The sequence below is a fragment of the Chlamydotis macqueenii genome, chromosome 3 (genome assembly GCF_036417535.1).
Source record: "Chlamydotis macqueenii isolate bChlMac1 chromosome 3, bChlMac1.mat, whole genome shotgun sequence".
Classification (NCBI taxonomy): Eukaryota; Metazoa; Chordata; class Aves; order Otidiformes; family Otididae; genus Chlamydotis; species Chlamydotis macqueenii.
The window spans coordinates 17,942,909-17,960,864 of record NC_141558.1 but is presented as its reverse complement, the minus strand read 5'-3'; the positions used below and the strand labels follow the sequence as shown (position 1 = coordinate 17,960,864).

The following is a 17,956-nucleotide window of genomic DNA, read 5'->3' as shown; positions in this document are numbered from 1 at the left end:
GCGGGGCGGGCGGTGGCGAGAAACGAAACTGGGGCGGCCGGCCTTCCCCGGAGACGCCCGGCGGGGAGGGCTGCCCCTCGGAGGGGCGGGTTTTCTGCCTGCCCTCCACCCCACTTTCGTGGAGCGAAGGGGCTTGGTCCCTGCGGGAAATGGCTCTGTGCACGGATGGGTTGGAAGTGAAAGCGAAAGAATAAAGTTTTGGCCCCGGGATCCGGTCTGCCTGCCCCCACGCCCGCAGCAAAAAAAAAACAGGGTCACGTTCCCACAAAGTCCCGTGGCCGAATCCTGGTGGTCTCCAAAAAACCAACCAAACAAAAAAAAATGCTGCTTCGGACTGGCTCAAAGAGACAAGGAAGCCATAAACCGAACTGAACTGCTTTGCTGCGTGGCAGTGCCCAGCTGTCGGGGCATATTGGTAACTTCACCCCATTATCCTGTTACTCTTGATAACAAGACATAATGGACTCAAATAATTTGGGAAGCAAATTGGACTTTCACAGGCCTGCAGTGTTTTCGTAACTCTATAATGGCCGCTTTCAGCTCAGAGGCAGGAACCAGAAACATTGCAAATAGCTGTAACAGGTTGATGTCAGTTGCTATGAGTGATCTTGCCCAAAACGGCTGAGTTTTCAAAATATGTAACTTGAAATCCAAGAGAACTTGCACTTCTGCAGAATCCTATTTTTCCCTTTCAATAGTTGGAAAACTGCTGCTTAGAGAGATCTAAAGTTAAGCTTCTGATGCATCTTCTGAAAGAATATACTCCACAAGCGAGTACGCTCGACAAGAAATTGCTCAGAAACTCGATGTCTTCCTCTGGTCAGCTCAAACACGCTGCACAAATATATTTTGCTTAGCATACCTGCAGGGAGAGGAGCAGCTGGTAGGCAGTGTCAGTTAGCTAGAGATCACCAGACTAGTGAGGTGTGTTGACCCTGGCTGGATGCCACCAAAGCCGCTCCATCACTTCTGCTCCTCATCTGGGCAGGGGAGAGAAAAATATAACTAAAAGCTTCTGGGTTGAGGGAAGGATGGGGAGAGATCCTTCAGCAATTGCCATCACAGGCAAGACAGACTCAACTTGGGGAAATTAGTTTAATTTATTACCAATCAAAATCTGAGTAGAATAATGAGAAATAAAACAAAATCTTAAAATACCTTCCCTCCACCGCTCCTTTCTTCCCAGACTCAGCTTCACTCTCAGATTCTCTACCTCCTCCCCTCTAAGCAGCACAGGTGGATAAGGAATGGGGGTTATGGTCAGTTCATCACACATCGTCTCTGCCTCTCCCTCCTCGGGGGAAGAACTCCTCACATTCCTCCCCTGCTCCAGTGTGGGGTCTCTCCAATGGGGTGCAGTCCCTCCAGAATGGCTGCCCCAGTCTGGGCTCTCCATGGGCCACAGCTGCCTTCAGGCATCGACCTGCCCCAGCATGGGGTCCTCCGCGGGCTGCAGGTGGATCTCTGCTCCTCCATGGGCCTCCATGGGCTGCGGGGGGACAACGTGCCTCACCATGGGCTGCACCACGGGCTGCAGGGGAATCTCTGCACCAGCATCATTTTGTAAAGTTCACTCAGATTTCCCCCTCAGCTTTATCATGTCAGAAAGGAGAGCCCCCATCTCTTGTAAGGCAGCTGCTTCATCCCCTCAATCATTTAGATGCAGGGACAAGTTCTTTAATGCCGTGAGGTCCTGCTGAGACGTAGAGACCTGAACGGTACCACTAGTCAACGTATGGCTACATGTACCGAGGTTTCACAGAGCAGCTAAATAATGCCATCTGCCTTGTTCTCAATACCTTTCTGGATGGTAGTAAGCTTGTCATGGACTTTTTTTTTGCTGCTTCCTCCCACAGAGCCAATGATTTCAGAGAGGCATCAACAGTAACTCTCAGATCTCTTTTCTGAGATGTGTCACTACTGAGCTCAGCATTAGGTACACAAGGTTTCAGTCATTTTTATTACGTTCATTGCCTTACCTTTATCTACACTGAAGCTCATCTACAACTTTTCTGTTTATTTTTTTGAGGTCCAACTGGCTTGCAGCCAAGTTTCGCTTCAAGAGCGCTTGAAAAGCTGGCCGTGTTCCTCACTGACGTATCTGGCTCCTTGCTTTCTGTTTTCCTGATGCCCCTGTTGCCTTTCTTCTCCCTGCTGACTAAATGGAAAGAGCTTACTTTCCATTTTCCTTTTCCCTTCATAATCTTGTTTAGAAGCATTTCTGAGCCAAGTGGGTGGTGCTTCCTTTCTCATTTATAATATGTTTATGAGATCATTTACAATAGGTGTGTGACATCTGTCCTCCTGGCTAATTACTTAAAAGTATCTTCTTGCAAGATTTTAGGTCTTTCCCAGATTATACACAAATGGTCCAGGTGAAAATACAGCAATAGAGAGTTGCCTTTTATGTCCAAGACAGGTCTTTGTATTTAAAATCAGTGTAGAGGGTATGAAACTGTTTTGAAATTAACTTATGGTAAGTATTTTTCAGTTTGTTCACAAGGACCTTTATAATTTTGTCATCTGTATAATATGTTGTGCCAATTATGCGAAAAACACTGTTCTGGAGCCTATTCACGTCTTTGAGGGCCCACTGTGCTTGCATGTAGCTATGGGGAAGAGATACAGACACAACAAGAAGCCATACAACCAATTCAAAAAAATTTTTATCAACCCACAGTGGAAAAAGAGGAAAAAAAAAACCCTGAAAATTAGTCAGTCTGTAACTTCAAAAATATGTCTAAGTACACAGTCCTGTAACATAGATAAACAGCTATCCGAGACACAAGGCAGGAGTTACTTATGTTGAAGTTCCATAAAATGCATAGGTACGTAAAATACACACAAATAGAATACAGGTGGTTTCATGCAGAATAAACTTTAAAGGGCCTTCCAGTAAAGATAAAGGTCTGTGGGTGAGATTGTAAGAACGTAGAAGTTGGTGGAGTGTCAGACCAAGACACTCTCCTCTTCAGTGGCCAGTGCCAGATGTTTGGAGAAGAGTATGGAAAGGACACAGAAAGATCCTTCTCCCAACATCTTGTCAGTAATTTGATTTCCCTAGGAAGATACGGTTTGAGTGGAACTGCCAACTAGCCACACTGGAGAAAGCAATCTCTTTATTTAAAGAAATAAAAATACATTATAGAATCATAGAATCATAGAATGGTTAGGGTTGGAAGGGACCTTCAAAGGTCATCTAGTCCAAACCCCTGCAAGGAGCAGGGACATCCCTGACTAGGTCAGGTTGCTCAGACCCTCATCCAGCCTGGCCTTGAACGTTTCCAGAGATGGGGCCTCCACCACCTTTCTGGGCAACCTGTTCCAGTGTTCTATAACTCGCATCGTAAAAAAATTTTTCCTAATTTCTAATCTAAATCTACCCCCCTCTATTTTAAAACCATTACCTCTCGTCCTATCGCAACAGGCCCTACAGAACAGCCTTTCCCCATCTTTCTTGTAGGCCCCCTTGAGGTACTGGAAGACCGCTATCAGGTCTCCCTGGAGCCTCCTCTTCTCCAGGCTCAACAGCCCCAACTCTCTCAGCCTGCCCTCATACGAGAGGTGCTCCAGCCCTTTTATCATCTTTGTGGCCCTCCTCTGGACCTTCTCCAACTGGTCCATGTCCTTCTTGTGCTGGGGGCTCCAGAACTGGACACAGTACTCCAGGTGGGGTCTCACCAGGGCAGAGTAGAGGGGGAGAATCACCTCCTTAGACCTGCTGGCCACGCTTCTCTTGATGCAGCCCAGGATGCGGTTGGCCTTCTGAGCCGCAAGGGCGCATTGCCTGCTCATGTTAAGCTTCTCATCCACCAGCACTCCCAAGTCCTTCTCCTCAGGGCTGCTCTCAATCCATTCCCCGCCCAGCCTGTATTTGTGCCTGGGATTGCCACGACCCAGGTGCAGGACCTTGCACTTGGCCTGGTTGAACTTCATGAGGTTGGCACGGGCCCACCTCTCCAGCCTGTCAAGGTCCCTCTGGATGGCATCCCTCCCTTCCAGCGTGTCGACGGCACCACACAACTTGGTGTCGTCGGCGAACTTTCTGAGGGTGCACTCTATCCCACTGTCCATGTCGCCGACAAAGATGTTGAACAGGGCCGGGCCCAGCACGGACCCCTGAGGGACGCCACTCGTGACCGATCTCCACATGGACATTGAGCCGTTGACCACCTCTCTCTGAGTGCGGCCATCCAGCCAACTCCTTATCCACCGAGTGGTCCGTCCATCAAACCCATGTCTCTCTAGTTTAGAGAGAAGGATGTCGTGCAGGACAGTGTCAAAAGCTTTGCACAAGTCCAGGCAGATGATGTCAGTTGCTTGTCCCTTGTCCACCGATGCCGTCACCCCGTCATAGAAGGCCACCAAATTGGTCAGGAACGATCTGCCCTTGGTGAAGCCATGTTGGCTGTCACCAACCACCTCCTTGCTCTCCATGTGCCTTAGCATGGTTTCCAGGAGAATCTGCTCCATGACCTTGCCAGGCACAGAGGTGAGGCTGACCAGCCTGTAGTTACCTGGGTCCTCCTTATTCCCCTTTTTAAAAATTGGGGTTATGTTCCCTCTCTTCCAGTCATCGGGCACCTCACCAGATTGCCACGACTTCTCAAATACGATAGCCAGTGGCTTGGCAACTTCATCCGCCAGTTCCCTCCGGACCCACGGATGGATCTCATCAGGTCCCATGGACTTGTGCACCTTCAGGTTCCTTAGATGATCCCGAACCTGCTCTTCGAGTACAATGGGCAGTTCTTCATTCTCGCAGTCCCTGCTTGCACCTTCTGCAGCTTGGGCGGTGGGACAGGAACTCTTGTCGGTGAAGACTGAGGCAAAAAAGTCATTGAGAACTTCAGCCTTCTCCATGTCCTGGGTAACCAGGACACCAGTTCCCTTCTGGAGGGGGCCTACATTTACCCTGGACTTTCTTTTGTCCCCTACGTACCTATAAAAGCTCTTCCTGTTACATTTTATATCCCTGGCCAGATTCAGTTCTGCCAGGGCTTTGGCCTTCCTTACCTTATCCCTGGCCACTCGCGCAGCCTCTTTGTAGTCCTCCCAGGCTACTTGTCCCCACTTCCACCCTCTATAGGCTTCCTTTTTCACTTTCAGTTGGTCCAGGAGCTCCTTGCTCATCCACGCCGGCCTCCTGGCCTTTTTGCCTGACTTGTTTTTCATTGGGATGCACCTCTGCTGAGCTTGGAGGAGGTGCTCCTTGAATATGGACCAACTTTCCTGGGCCCCTCTTCCCTCCAGGGCCGCCTCCCATGGCACTTGGCCCATCAGGTCCCTGAAGAGGCCGAAGTCCGCCTTCCTGAAGTCTAGGGCAGAGAGCTTGCCATGTATTTTCCTTGCTGCCCCGTGGATCTTGAACTCCACCATGTCATGGTCGCTGCAGCCAAGGCTGTCCTTTAGTTTCACATCTCCCACCAGCCCCTCCCTGTTGGTGAGCACAAGGTCGAGCATGGCACCCCTCCTTGTCGGCTCCTCTATCGCCTGCAGGAGGAAGTTGTCATCCACGCATTCCAGGAACCTCCTGGACTGCCTGTGCCCTGCCTTGTTGTCTCTCCAACAGATGTCAGGGTGGTTGAAGTCCCCCATGAGGACCAGGGCCTGTGACCGTGAGGCTGCTCCTATCTGCCTATAGAGCACTTCGTCCGCTCTATCCTCCTGGCCAGGCGGCCTGTAACAGACCCCTACCATGACGTCCCCTGTCCGTCCCCATCCTCTAATCTTGACCCATAAGCTCTCTGTCAGCTCCTCCTCCATCCCCAGGCGGAGCTCCACACACTCCAGCCGGTTGCTGACGTAGAGAGCGACACCCCCTCCTCGTCTCCCCTTCCTGTCTTTTCTAAAAAGCCTATACCCCTCCACGTTGACGCTCCAGTCGTATGTGTCATCCCACCACGTCTCCATGATGCCAATGAGGTCGTAGCCCTGCTCGTGTGCAAGCATCTCCAGCTCTTCCTGTTTATTCCCCATGCTGCGTGCATTGGTATAGAGACACTTCAGCTGGGCCCCCGACAAAGCTGACTTGCTGGCTGGAGCTACAGGGGTGCTATTGCACCGCAGTTTAGGTTTATTTGCACTTATCTGTGATCCCTCCTCAGCTTCTGGACCCTCGGTGCTGGCACTGGCGCCATGCTGACAGCAGTGGGCTGAACTGTGCTCCCCCTCCCCCAGCAACACTAGTTTAAAGCCCTCCGGACGAGCCTGGCAAGTCTTTGTCCAAGCACACTCTTCCCCCTCTTGGTTAGGTGCCCGCCATCTGCCCCTAGCAGCCCGGGCTTCTCAAAGCACGCCCCGTGATCTAGATACCCAAAGCCCTGGCTGTAGCACCACTCCCTGAGCCAAGAGTTAACCTGCCAGATACGTCTGGCCCTTTCAGGTCCCTGGCCTTCGACCGGGAGGATTGACGAGAAGACCACCTGCGCCCCAGAGCCTTTGACTGTTGAACCCAGAGCCCTGAAATCCCTTTTGATGTTTTTTAGACTGCTGCCAGCTGTGTCGCTGGCCCCCACATGAAACACCAGCAGTGGATAATAGTCTGTGGTAATCATCATAGATTTTTTTACTGATTTTGGAAATTAAGTATTTTGAACTTTTTTTTTCCTATCCAGCTGAGACACTAGGCAACGAGCTGAGGGCTGAGGCTGCAATAGGTCGAGGTGACCATACCAGCCTCAGTGGATCTTCCACAATGCCCAAACTTTCAGAAGGTCAGGGAAGTTTCTGAGACAAGGTGAGCTAAATGATAATTTGTCACCTGTGATAAGATCTCTATCCAAAGCTATATGCAGAGATTGTGAGCTTGGTGGCATACGCACATGTATACATATATATATACACACACATAATACAGAATATTTATTGAAATGCACAATTTGAACTGTTGTGATTGTCTTTAAGGTCTTGTGCTCACCACAAGTTTTCTTAGTAAAAGTTTTCCAGCTCAAAGGAGGGAGAAAGGCTGTACTCTCTACATCTGCATTGGCTCAATTTGACATGAACAAAAGCAGCAATGAGATGAGAAAAGAATTTGAGTTGGGACCAGAGAAGATATGAAATGGTATAGAGTTCCTAACACGAAGCAGGAAGGATGTATGGAGCGAGGGGGAAACAGACTTCTCCAAGTTAATTGAAACACTGAAACGGCCAAGGAGCAACTTCAATGTCAGGTTTCAGTCTAAACTTGCATTGTGTTGTCTCCCTCCTTTTGCAATTTCATTTTCAAGTTTGTGATAAACAAACCCTTTACTTTATTAGAAAATCCTGCTTTCATCCTTGAGCTTGTGTCTTATGTAAACCTCAAGGAACTGGCAGGGCACATGGATAATTCCTCCCATGGTAACTCAATGAAATAGTCTCTGCTGACAAGCTCCAAGACAATTTTGGAAAGCCTCAGGAACTGAGATGTTTCCCATCATGTGGCAGCAATACATTTGTGAGGTGGCAGTGCTGTGAGGAGCAAGAAGCCTCCCATCCTGCCCTACTGGCATGAATCTGTTCCAGCAAGAAGCAACTGACAGAGATAACAATAAACACCAGCTGAAGGGGAAACCCTGAAGCCCCGTTATTCACTGATTCAGGCATTACTGAGCCAGTAGATCATCTCCAGGAAAGTTAAGGAAAGGTGATAGGAATTTGAGAACAGCAAATGACAGTACTAATTAACATAAAGGAAACACTTTTTTATTCACAAGCAGATTCTGCTTCCCATTAAAATTTGTGAACAGGATGAAGTGAGTTCTCCTACCCCTTTTTCAAGGGGAAAAAAAAAAAAAAGCCAACATGAGAGCAAGACTGTCCTGCTACATCAGCAGTTCTGGCAGCAGGTCAATGGAAGTGAGTGAAGCTCCAATTTAAGCCTGCCATAGCCAGCGTGCAGTTGTAGGTGTTGAGATTAGAGTATGGCTCTGTACCTTGGCAGCAGTGGTGACACTAAACTGCGCATGCAAGAATGAGGACAGACTGAACCAGGGCAGCATGAGGCTGAAAAGCTGTGGAGAACTTCCTGGGGTGTCCAGACCCACTGCAGATAGCAACTGGTGCTATGATGGAGGTGCTCCTCTCCAGCAATAGCTGTTGTGCCACTGAGGAATTGAGGAATACAGGAACTGGTAACTTGGTCCAAGTCACCTCCAGCACCTGCCGAATTTTTCCTGGTGTTCCTATATTCAAGTTGGAGGGGTAGCTTTGCCCGAGGTGCTTTAGGCAGTATTGGAGACTAAGAGTTAAATAGCTGTCAAGTATTTTCTTTTCATGAACCAGAAGTCACCAGGCTCCCTTAACCTGGAGTGCAAGCCTCTTTAAACTTCCAGGAGCCCACGGCTCCCTCCGAGAAGGATGCGGTGCAGTCATGAAAGCTCAGCTTTCCCCCTGCTTCAGGAGTCACATTGGACCAGCAGGACCGAAGCCACTGAGCCCACACACGTCCGAAGGGGTCCGCAGGCGCCAGGCCCGCTCAAACCTGCAGGTGCTGAAGCCGGGCCCGGAGCGAGCCTGGGGTGGCTGGGAGAAGGCGAACGGCGAGCGAGCGCCCGCTGCTCGGTGCCAAGTTTCCCTTCTGCGAGAAAGGAAAACGAAACCGAGCGCTTCCCCTCGCGTCCGGAACGCCGAGGGACGGGGATGGGAGGGGCGGGACGGGGCCGCGGTGCTCTTAAGCGCGGAGCGCCGGGCGCTTAGCTGCAGCTTGCCACTCGAGCCCAGCCGAGCCGGGTCGAACCGAGCCGAGTCTAGTCGAACCGAGCCGAGTCTAGTCGAACGCAGCCCAGCCAGATCGCTTCGAGTCGAACCGTGCCAAGCCGGGTGCAAGTGAGCTACAGCGCATCCCGCCGAGCCGAGCCGAGCCGAGCCGAGCCGAGCCGAGCCGAGCCGAGCCGAGCCGAGCCGAGCCGAGCCGAGCCGAGCCGAGCCGAGCCATGCGTCTGGTGGCGCTGGGCTGGGTGCCGCTGGCTGTGGCGCGGGCGCTGCTGGCGGCGCTGCGCGGGCGACTGGGCGCGCTGTGCTGGAGCCTGGCGCCCGCATCCCTCTCCCTGCCCCTGCCCAGCTGGCGGCGGGTCCCGGCCCCCGGCCCCGCCGCCCTCCGGCGACAGCGGGAGTGGGACGACGCGGCCCCGACGCCCACCAGCGTCAACTACCACTTCACCCGGCAGTGCAACTACAAGTGCGGGTTCTGCTTTCACACGGCCAGGACCTCCTTCGTGCTGCCTCTGGAGGAGGCCAAGCGCGGGCTGGCGATGCTGAAGGAGGCAGGTAAGGCCGGGGAGGGGCCGCCGGTGGGAGCTCACCCCTTCCGACTCCGCGGTTTACCCCTGTAACCCTGACCGGGCCGGGTCACGCCCTCCTCACATCGCGATAGTCAGGCACTGGCAGGCCCAGGCTCACGGCATCTTTTTTTTGGTCCTCTTCTAGGAATGGAGAAAATAAATTTCTCAGGAGGAGAACCGTTTCTGCAGGACAGAGGCGAGTTTGTAGGCAAGCTGGTCCAGTTTTGCAAGCAGGAGTTGAAGCTACCAAGCGTCAGCATTGTTAGCAACGGCAGCCTGATTAGGGAACGGTGGTTCAAGAAGTACGGTAAGGAAAAACCTGCTCTGCACGGAAGCAGTGGCAGGGTTTGGGAGCCTCCTTGGGGCAGGGTCCCCGAAAGCTGGCTCTCCTCGCAAGCGGGAGGTGGTTTGTTAGTGCTTCGTTTTCAGTAAGCACAAACCAAAGATAAATACCGGTGAAAAACTGTTAATTATATGTCATGAACGTAGACAGTTCGTACTGTTGCCTCTTTGGTGTAATAGTACAATAAAATAACAGCTCAGGCTGTCTCCGTAATGCTGGGCACACACACACACACACACACATGATATATATTTTGATGCTGTTGCTGCTGTGGCTTTTGCGGTTCGTGCAATGACTTCACAGAACTGTATTTCCATGGCACTTTGTGACAGATCACAAGGAAGTGAAAGGGGCAGAAGCCTGACAACTTTTATCAGAAGGACTGAATATTAATCAATTTTTAAAACTTGTTTTCAGGTGAATATTTAGACATTCTGGCCATTTCGTGTGATAGTTTTGATGAGGATGTCAACGTTTTAATTGGCCGTGGTCAAGGAAAGAAGAACCATGTGGAAAATCTGCATAAACTGAGGGAGTGGTGCCGAGAGTATGCTGTTGCTTTCAAAATAAATTCAGTGATCAACAGATTTAATGTTGAGGAAGACATGAATGAGCAGATCAAGGCACTCAACCCTGTGCGCTGGAAGGTAAGAAAGCAGTGTATACCATAGGTTTCCTGTTGAGGGAAAAGTAATGATGAAGTCCTGGAGTTGTCTGAACCTCAAATCACCTCAGTCAGATCTCCAGCTCCAGCTTGGGCTGGTGTTAGTGGACTTCATGTCAGTGTTAGATGGTTTTGAGGCAGGTTCTGTCCCTTTGTGACTGAAATGGAGCCCAATACAGAATCATACAATCATAGAATAGTTTGGGTTGGAAAGGACCTTTAAAGAGCATCTAGTCCAACCCCCTTGCAAGGAGCAGGGACATCTCCAACCACATCAGGTTGCTCAGACCCCCGTCCAACCTGGCCTTGAATGTTTCCAGGGATGGGGCATCCACCACCTCTCTGGGCAACCTGTTCCAATGTTTCACCACCCTCGTTGTAAAAGCGTTCTTAAATCTACCCTCTTTTTAGTTCAAAACCAGTATGCATTGTCCTATTACAACAGGCCCTAAAGAGTTTCTCCCCATCTTTCTTATAAGCCCCCTTTAAGTATTGAAAAGTATTTTCTGTGACCATCTGAAGCTAGTTAAACTTAGAGTCACCAATCAGGTTAAAATCTTTAAAAACAAAGATTGACATGATAGACTGCACTGTATGTGGCATTTATAATACAGCCGTACTATTTGAGGTTTAATCCAAAGTTTATTTAAGCTTTGATGATCTGTGGCCTTATTAAGTCCAGAGCAGTTAAAATTTATGTGGAAACCTGATCAGGAACCATGACTGTATAATTTAATGTAGAAGTATGTAATGTTGATTTGCTAAAAATAAATCTGCAGCATGCCCTTCGTACAGTATTCACTTATCACAATTTATGTCAATGTGGCTCCACTAGCAGAAAAATTAAAAGACATGGCTACTGAGACAACTGAAGGGTTTTGTTATGATGATAGTTTCCTATCCTCAAGGCAAGTGAAAACATAACATTTTAACCAGGTGCCTTCTGTCTTCAGGTATTCCAGTGCCTGCTTATTGAAGGGGAGAACACTGGTGAGGATGCCCTGAGAGAAGCAGAGAAATTTGTTATCAGCGATGAAGACTTTGAAAAATTCTTGGATCGCCACAAAGATGTCTCCTGTTTGGTACCAGAATCTAATCAGAAGGTAAAATTGAAACTGTCGTTTTGTAACTTTATTTTGAAGTAAAGTTGGAAAGCTGGAAAAGAACTAGAAGCTTTCATGGCAATTAACACTTTCCCTGTTAGTATTGGCTTAGAAGAGGTACAGTACAACCTTGTCAGCAACTGGTTTTCTTATGGTGAAAGCCAAGGTTTTTCATTTTCTTTAAGGCTTTTTATTGAGCACAAACTTATTAACAGAATCATACAATCATTAATAGAAGAGTAAAATCTCATTGATCCCAATCCTGTAGAAACCAGCAGGAGTCTTCTCACAGCATCGTATGGGCCTCTGCTCAGTGAGATGGATCTATAAAGTGTCGGTACAAAGTCACATTGTTAACATTGTCTATCTGAACTCCTTTGAACTGCATCTTCAGGCTCTTTATTCACAAAGAGACTCCTTGCACTACTGCAGAGCCCAACTTGATGAGCTTCCATCCAGCTTACATTAGCTGAATTAAAATGCCTAAGCGTGGAGCTCAGAATCTTTTAGAAGACTCGCTGTTAAGAAAGTTTATGAACTGAGAGATGAGATACTATGCTGAACCAAGTTCAGGAATGCCTTAAATCTCGCATCTCACCTTCCTTTTCCTCTCCACAGATTAATACTCTCCATTTACAGTTTACTTTTTAAGGAATAGAAAGCTCAAGTGAGCAGACTGGGTTGCCTCTATAATGAAGGCATAGAAGTACTGTTTCATGTTTAAAGCATTCGGTAGGAGAGAGCACTCATCAGAGAAGGTGTTTAGATGAGAACCCAGAAATTTTTCTACATTTTTTTCCATGTAAGAAATCCTACAAAAAAAACCCCATAGACTTCCGTCAGTAGGCTTGGTTCTAGAAGACTGTTTCTGATTTCTCTTAAGCCTATGTGAAAGATGGGTACCAAATTGATGAAATAGATTTCCTGTTTTACACAGCAGCGAGCTCCAGCTACCCAGAGAATTTTAGGGAAGGTCATGTAGGAGATGCCGAGTTAGCTGAGCAAGCATGTCTTATTTCAGCTGCTGGCCTATTTCCTGGTGCAGACCTGAAAGCTTTTTGAGTTGGGAGATTACCGTTGAGCTGGGAGAACACCTTTGTCTGCTGGGGTGATAATGAAACATCCCAGCTTAAATGGTCTTGCCATTTGTTTGGAAAATGACATAATCATTCCAGTATGCAAAACAGTGTAAGTTCTGCCGATGTAGAAGTTAATAGAAAACCTGGGTATTTTTGAAAACACTTTCTTCCAGTTGGGCACCCACATTTCAGTTAGGCACTTGAGAGGCCATATTCAAGGAGTTACTGGTTTATTCATGCATTGCCACGCTGAGAATCCTGTCATTTATTTCTATAAATTTGATCCAAGCTCATTGAAATAGTGAGAAGACACTACCTGTTTCAAAAATTTGGATCAGGCCTTGAATGCATAGTTGTTTGTTTTGTTTTTCACTAGAATGGAATTTCGGTTTGCATATTAATTTAGGTTTTCCTTTTGATCTCTTACAGATGAGGGATTCATACCTCATTCTTGATGAATACGTAAGTCTTTGTTTAATACTTGGTACTTGTATGCTAATGTATGTATAAAACAGTGATAGCCAATTCAATTTACTGTGTATTCTGTAAAATAGTTTTACCATGTTGTACAAGGAATAGATGTAATTTTTTCCCATCAAACATACTGAGAACTTGAATTTAAGTATGACCTAAGGAGGAGTTGCCATGAGGTTGCATGCACGATCATTGCATCACGAATCTTGAAGTGTAGATGTGTATCTTTGCAGAATGTCTTTGTGTTTTTTCTTTAATTTAAAAATGCAGAACTTGTCCTGAAAGTTAAATTTTAAAAAGCCAACTTAGTTTACACGTAACTGAAGAGCAAACATTAATCTTCAGGAGTTATGGTATGGCTTTGTTCCTTCTAAGATCCGTTAGTATGTCCAACGATGAGCTTCTGAGCCTCCTAAGGACTACAGTGAAACTGTTCATGCGCTTACATAGGCTTTTGTGGGATTCCAGTGCAACTTGTTTAATTCTGTAGAAAAATTAAGCTTTTACAAATTGACTTTCTAATGACTCATCTTCGATTTTCCAGATGCGTTTCCTAAACTGTAGAAATGGACGGAAAGAGCCTTCCAAGTCCATCCTAGATGTTGGTGTCGAAGCAGCTATAAAATTCAGTGGATTTGATGAGCAGATGTTCCTGAAAAGAGGAGGAAAGTATGTGTGGAGTAAAGCAGACATGAAACTGGACTGGTAACTCAATATACTGAGTTAGGGCAGGTGCATTATGTAAAGAAAATGGGTGTGTATGTATGTGCAGGTATGTATGTATATAATGCTTTTAACTACGCTTGGTATAGTGTACAGGTTGATGTTCAGAATAACTCTACATGTGAATGTGGTAAATATTTTTAGAATATAGATTATGTTCTTGTCTATTGTTTGGTTGAACATTACCAAGTACCTGCAGAGCTTTCATATACATACATCTCTGAAATCGACTTTCTAGTCCATTGTATGTAGGACTCAAGGGCAAGCCATAAGGTAATGCCTCACAGGAAGTGGTTTTAAGATAGTACATAAGCGTGCATGCCAGAAAACAAACAAAACACCAGCTCAGTCTCTAATTCCTTATAAACAGCTGTAATGATCGATAACAAGGAACGTATTTTGCCTCGTTCATACGAAAAGGCAGATTGCAGTTCCTCACTCGATCACAAGAGGGCCAGCAGTCAGGGCGTTGGAAGCAGCCCCTGCCTTTTTCAGGGGTCAGAATGTACAAATCATTATCTGTAATAATATATTTAAAAGGAAATCAAGATGAAAAAATTGGCAATTTTCATTCTTTAAGACTTAAACTTAAAAGCATTTGTTGTTCTTTTCCATCTTCTCTGTATACACACATAATACTTGCAAAAATGTTGAGGGATGTAATTTTCTCCAAAAATGTATTTTTAGTCATGAAAGAATATTATATTTGTCCTAAAATATGAAAGTGCATTTTATGCAATGACGAGCAACTTCTTATTTCATATTGGCAATGACCTGAGTTCTAACAAAAATTTACAGTGAAAACAATGTTTTCTCTGTTTAGCATTTTATTCATAACTTCCTGTTTTCCTTTTATCTGCAAATACTGATGTATTATTTTTAACATTTTTTTGTCTCCCTGTACATAAAGTTCTGATGAAGATTCCTTCTGAAATTAATTTATACTAGGAAGCATGCCTAACACATACCTTCTGCTGCATGCTTTTTATTTTTCTAAGCCATGGAATTACAAACAACAAAGTTAATGTATCGGGTAACCTTGTTTTAAAGATTGTGTGGCTCAGGAGTCATTTTTACTTGCTGGTTACAAATATGCAGCTATAAAGTGAAACTAATTGGGTTTTGTGATAGCTGTCTTTGATTCTAAGAACTGGTAGCATCAACATAAAATAGAGAAAGGTCAAAAACCCCTGCAGAACAAATGATCTAATATGCTGCCCTTGTTCTTGGTTTTCTGGCAATTGTTATGGCTTTATAATTGCAGTTTTCCAAATTTAACTAATGTGTCCCTCTCTGCCCCGCAAAGCTCTGTATGAAGGGCAGGGGGCTAAGCATTGCACAAAGCAGAAGGGAGCTGGCACTACTCATTCTTCCTGTCTGTTGAACTCAGTGGCTTGACTGTCTCACACGTTTAAATATTGGCAGCAGTTGGGAGCCAGCACACATGAAATGTACCATGTAGAGAAAATTACACCTTCTTTTCTTTTTTCCGATAATGCTAGTTGAATTTTTTAAAGAGTTTTTCAAGAGAAATGTTTTGCATTTTCCTAATGCATCTTCAAAATTGAAGAGGAAAGCACTTAAGTAGGAGCTGCTACTTCTGAATAAAGGAAGGTGCGTCTCTGAATACACTGTGAAAATGTTTCCATTTATAATTCCTTCGGTTTCTATTTTTATTATCCTAACTGTAAATATACTGTCTTAGTGATGCTCTTTTGTCTTTTTGTATTCTGTATTTTGCAATCACAACACTTCCTAGACACTTAAATTTCAGGGGTTTTTTTTTCCCTTGTGTTAATACTAAGTGACATTTAAAATGTGGCCCACACACATTAACCCCACAGTCTTTTGGCAGCTGTTTCGCTGACCTCAGTTGGAGTTCTGCCTGAGTAGCAACTACGGGCAGGGCAAATTTATGTAACTGTGGGGTTTGACTTCCTTTGTGTTCAAATGTTAAATCTAGCATCTTCCCCAGCATCTGTGCTGCATGAGAGAAAAGAAGCATTTTCATTTGCTGCTGGCTCCGTCCCAGCAAGGGAGAAAGATTTAGTGCATCAATGTACCAGTAAATCTACCAGCTTGCTGTTTCTGCAGAAAATGCCAGCTGTATCACAGCACGCAGATGCGAGGTACACAAACTCCCATTCAGATCCAGAAATCCTGCCGTTCTTTGCTTTGCATTTTACTCTGTAAATGGCTGTTCTTTAGCTGCAAGAGATCCTCTGTGCCTACGGAGGAAGCTGCAGGATAAACAAACTGGAGCTGAAAATGTGAAAATCCAGTAAATAATGTAAAGACATTGAAGATGGCTTTTATCAGTAGGTTCTAAGTTATCTTCTTAAAATCTTAAGGATTTTACATTGCCTCTTGCTGTTGTACATAAGACAAAGTGTCTGCTCTGTGTGATATTCTTTCCAAAAGGAAAAGCCAGTCGTGTACATTGAAAATTAAAAATTTGACGTAACAGTTTGACAGACAAATGTTGAAGTTAAAGAACAGCTATTGGTCTTTTTATATGCAAAATTCATCTTTGTATAAAAATCTCAAATATTTTTTTAGTTACAACTTGATAAACTTAGTTCAAGTTGGACTGAAAATGAACTTCAGGCTTTCATTCTGTAGTTGGGCCTAACTTTCAGCATGGGACTAGGAAAATAATACTGAATTCAATAGGGCTACTCCCAAGCTTAGAGATTACATGCACATTGTGACCCTGAAGGGTCAGGATTTAAGTTAAAGTCCTGTAAACATAGATACGCTTAGTGGTATTTTCATATGTAATCTCATAGCACCGCAGCTAAGCACTTGCTAAAGATGCTGAATTGGGAAGGAACTTAGACTGCAGTTCAGTAGCATCACGCAGCTCTTCATATTTGTGAAATTTGTAGAGAATAAGCGTTTGGGAGAATGAGTTACTTTAGTTAAAATTATCATGAATATACCTTGGCTCATAAATAAAAGTGTCATTTAAGATGTATTTTAAGATGCCTTCTTTTTCAGTATGAAGGATGGTTGGTGCTTGATATATTTGAATGTCACAAATGAATTTTTAAATGATACTGTCACATAATTAATGCTAAATATTTCACGAGTGTGTTACACATTTCAATAAATGTTTCTATTTTCTTAAGTTGGCCTTTAATTTCTTTTTTTTTTTTTTTTTTACTGTAACCCAGAACCATAATAGCAGAATGTGTGACTGCATTCGCAGCAGATCTGTAATTCTGCCTGCAGTCTGTATTTAAGGGGGCTGCTTGCACGGTGCCAAGGGCACCATCCAGGCTGAAATGGAGAACAATAGTGGCGATTCTCCTTGGGATGAAAAGCATTTGTTACACGCTTGAGCGGACTGGGCTGTGTTGGGAGAAGACAGTTAAAATATCTTGTGCTGTTCAGATGACAGCCATTATGAAAGACAAACTATACATACATATCCGGGGAGAAAACAAAGATTATCTTCTGTTATGGTAAATATAACAGAAAAGCTGGTAAATTTAGAGGAGTAAAGCGGCTTCCCAAGCTCATCTCATCTTCAGGCTGCGGTATAAACTCTTGATAACCTGAAATTGAGCTTTTCACAGCTTTGCATTTTTTTCCCCTCCCGGGCTTTGCCAGGTTTTTTCCTGCGTATTCCAGTGGAGCGAAGGCACCTAGGAGCCGAGCTGCAGCAAGATGCTTTACGCCTCCCGCTTGCCTTCGACCCCGTGACCTCGGCAGGTGCCCCGCAGGGACTGCTGCCTGCGGTCACCCCCGCTACAGCTCCGGCAAGGGCGCAAGCTGCCTTCTGCTAAATCAACCAGACGTTTCTGCAGCTCGGCATTTTTCCTTTTGTGTCTCCGTGCATTATGGAAGAAAGCCGGTGCTCCATACATAATCCAACAACAGGAAAGCAGCTGTTTTGGCTAAACGGCGCTGGCAAACCAGCCATGACCATCATGTTTCCTGACATTTCCCTCCTTCCCTTCCTTGCAAGCAATGCAAACCCTTCTGCCCTCCTTTGGAAAATCCCCCGTTGTTTCTCTCCTGCCGCGGAATGACCTACTAGGCCGGGGTGGGAAGGCCTCTAGGGCAACCTGAGATGCGATTCTTTAAAAAAAAAAAATAGAAAAAAAAAAAAAAAACATGGGAAAACCGGGAGTGCGGCACGCCCCAGGAGGCCACGGCGGCTGCCAGGCGGGAAATCCCGGGATCCCCGCGCCCGCCCCCTGCCGCCGCCAGGGGGCGCCGCTGTGCCCGGCGCAGCGGGGCGGCCGCTTCAAAGCGGGCGGCGGCAGCGGCGGCGCGGCGGTTAATGGCGCCCGCCC

At 46.2% G+C, this 17,956-nt stretch overlaps 1 protein-coding gene across 1 annotated transcript; it reads left to right on the top strand.

Moving 5' to 3' along the window:
- The first annotated feature begins 8,918 nt into the window (after positions 1–8,918).
- On the top strand, positions 8,919–16,782 carry RSAD2 (radical S-adenosyl methionine domain containing 2). Its single transcript, XM_010124810.2, has 6 exons — positions 8,919–9,252; positions 9,412–9,573; positions 10,027–10,256; positions 11,227–11,376; positions 12,885–12,917; positions 13,474–16,782. Exons 1-6 carry the CDS (start codon positions 8,919–8,921, stop codon positions 13,636–13,638), a joined length of 1,074 nt encoding a protein of 357 aa, XP_010123112.2. The 3' UTR covers positions 13,639–16,782.
- The last annotated feature ends 1,174 nt before the right edge of the window (positions 16,783–17,956 follow it).

Coding starts and splice junctions, on each gene's coding strand:
- RSAD2 (XM_010124810.2), top strand. CDS start 8,919: ATGCGTCTGGTGGCGCTGGGCTGGGTGCCGCTGGCTGTGGCGCGGGCG. Junction 9,253..9,411: donor GGCGATGCTGAAGGAGGCAG/GTAAGGCCGGGG, acceptor GTCCTCTTCTAG/GAATGGAGAAAATAAATTTC. Junction 10,257..11,226: donor TCAACCCTGTGCGCTGGAAG/GTAAGAAAGCAG, acceptor TTCTGTCTTCAG/GTATTCCAGTGCCTGCTTAT.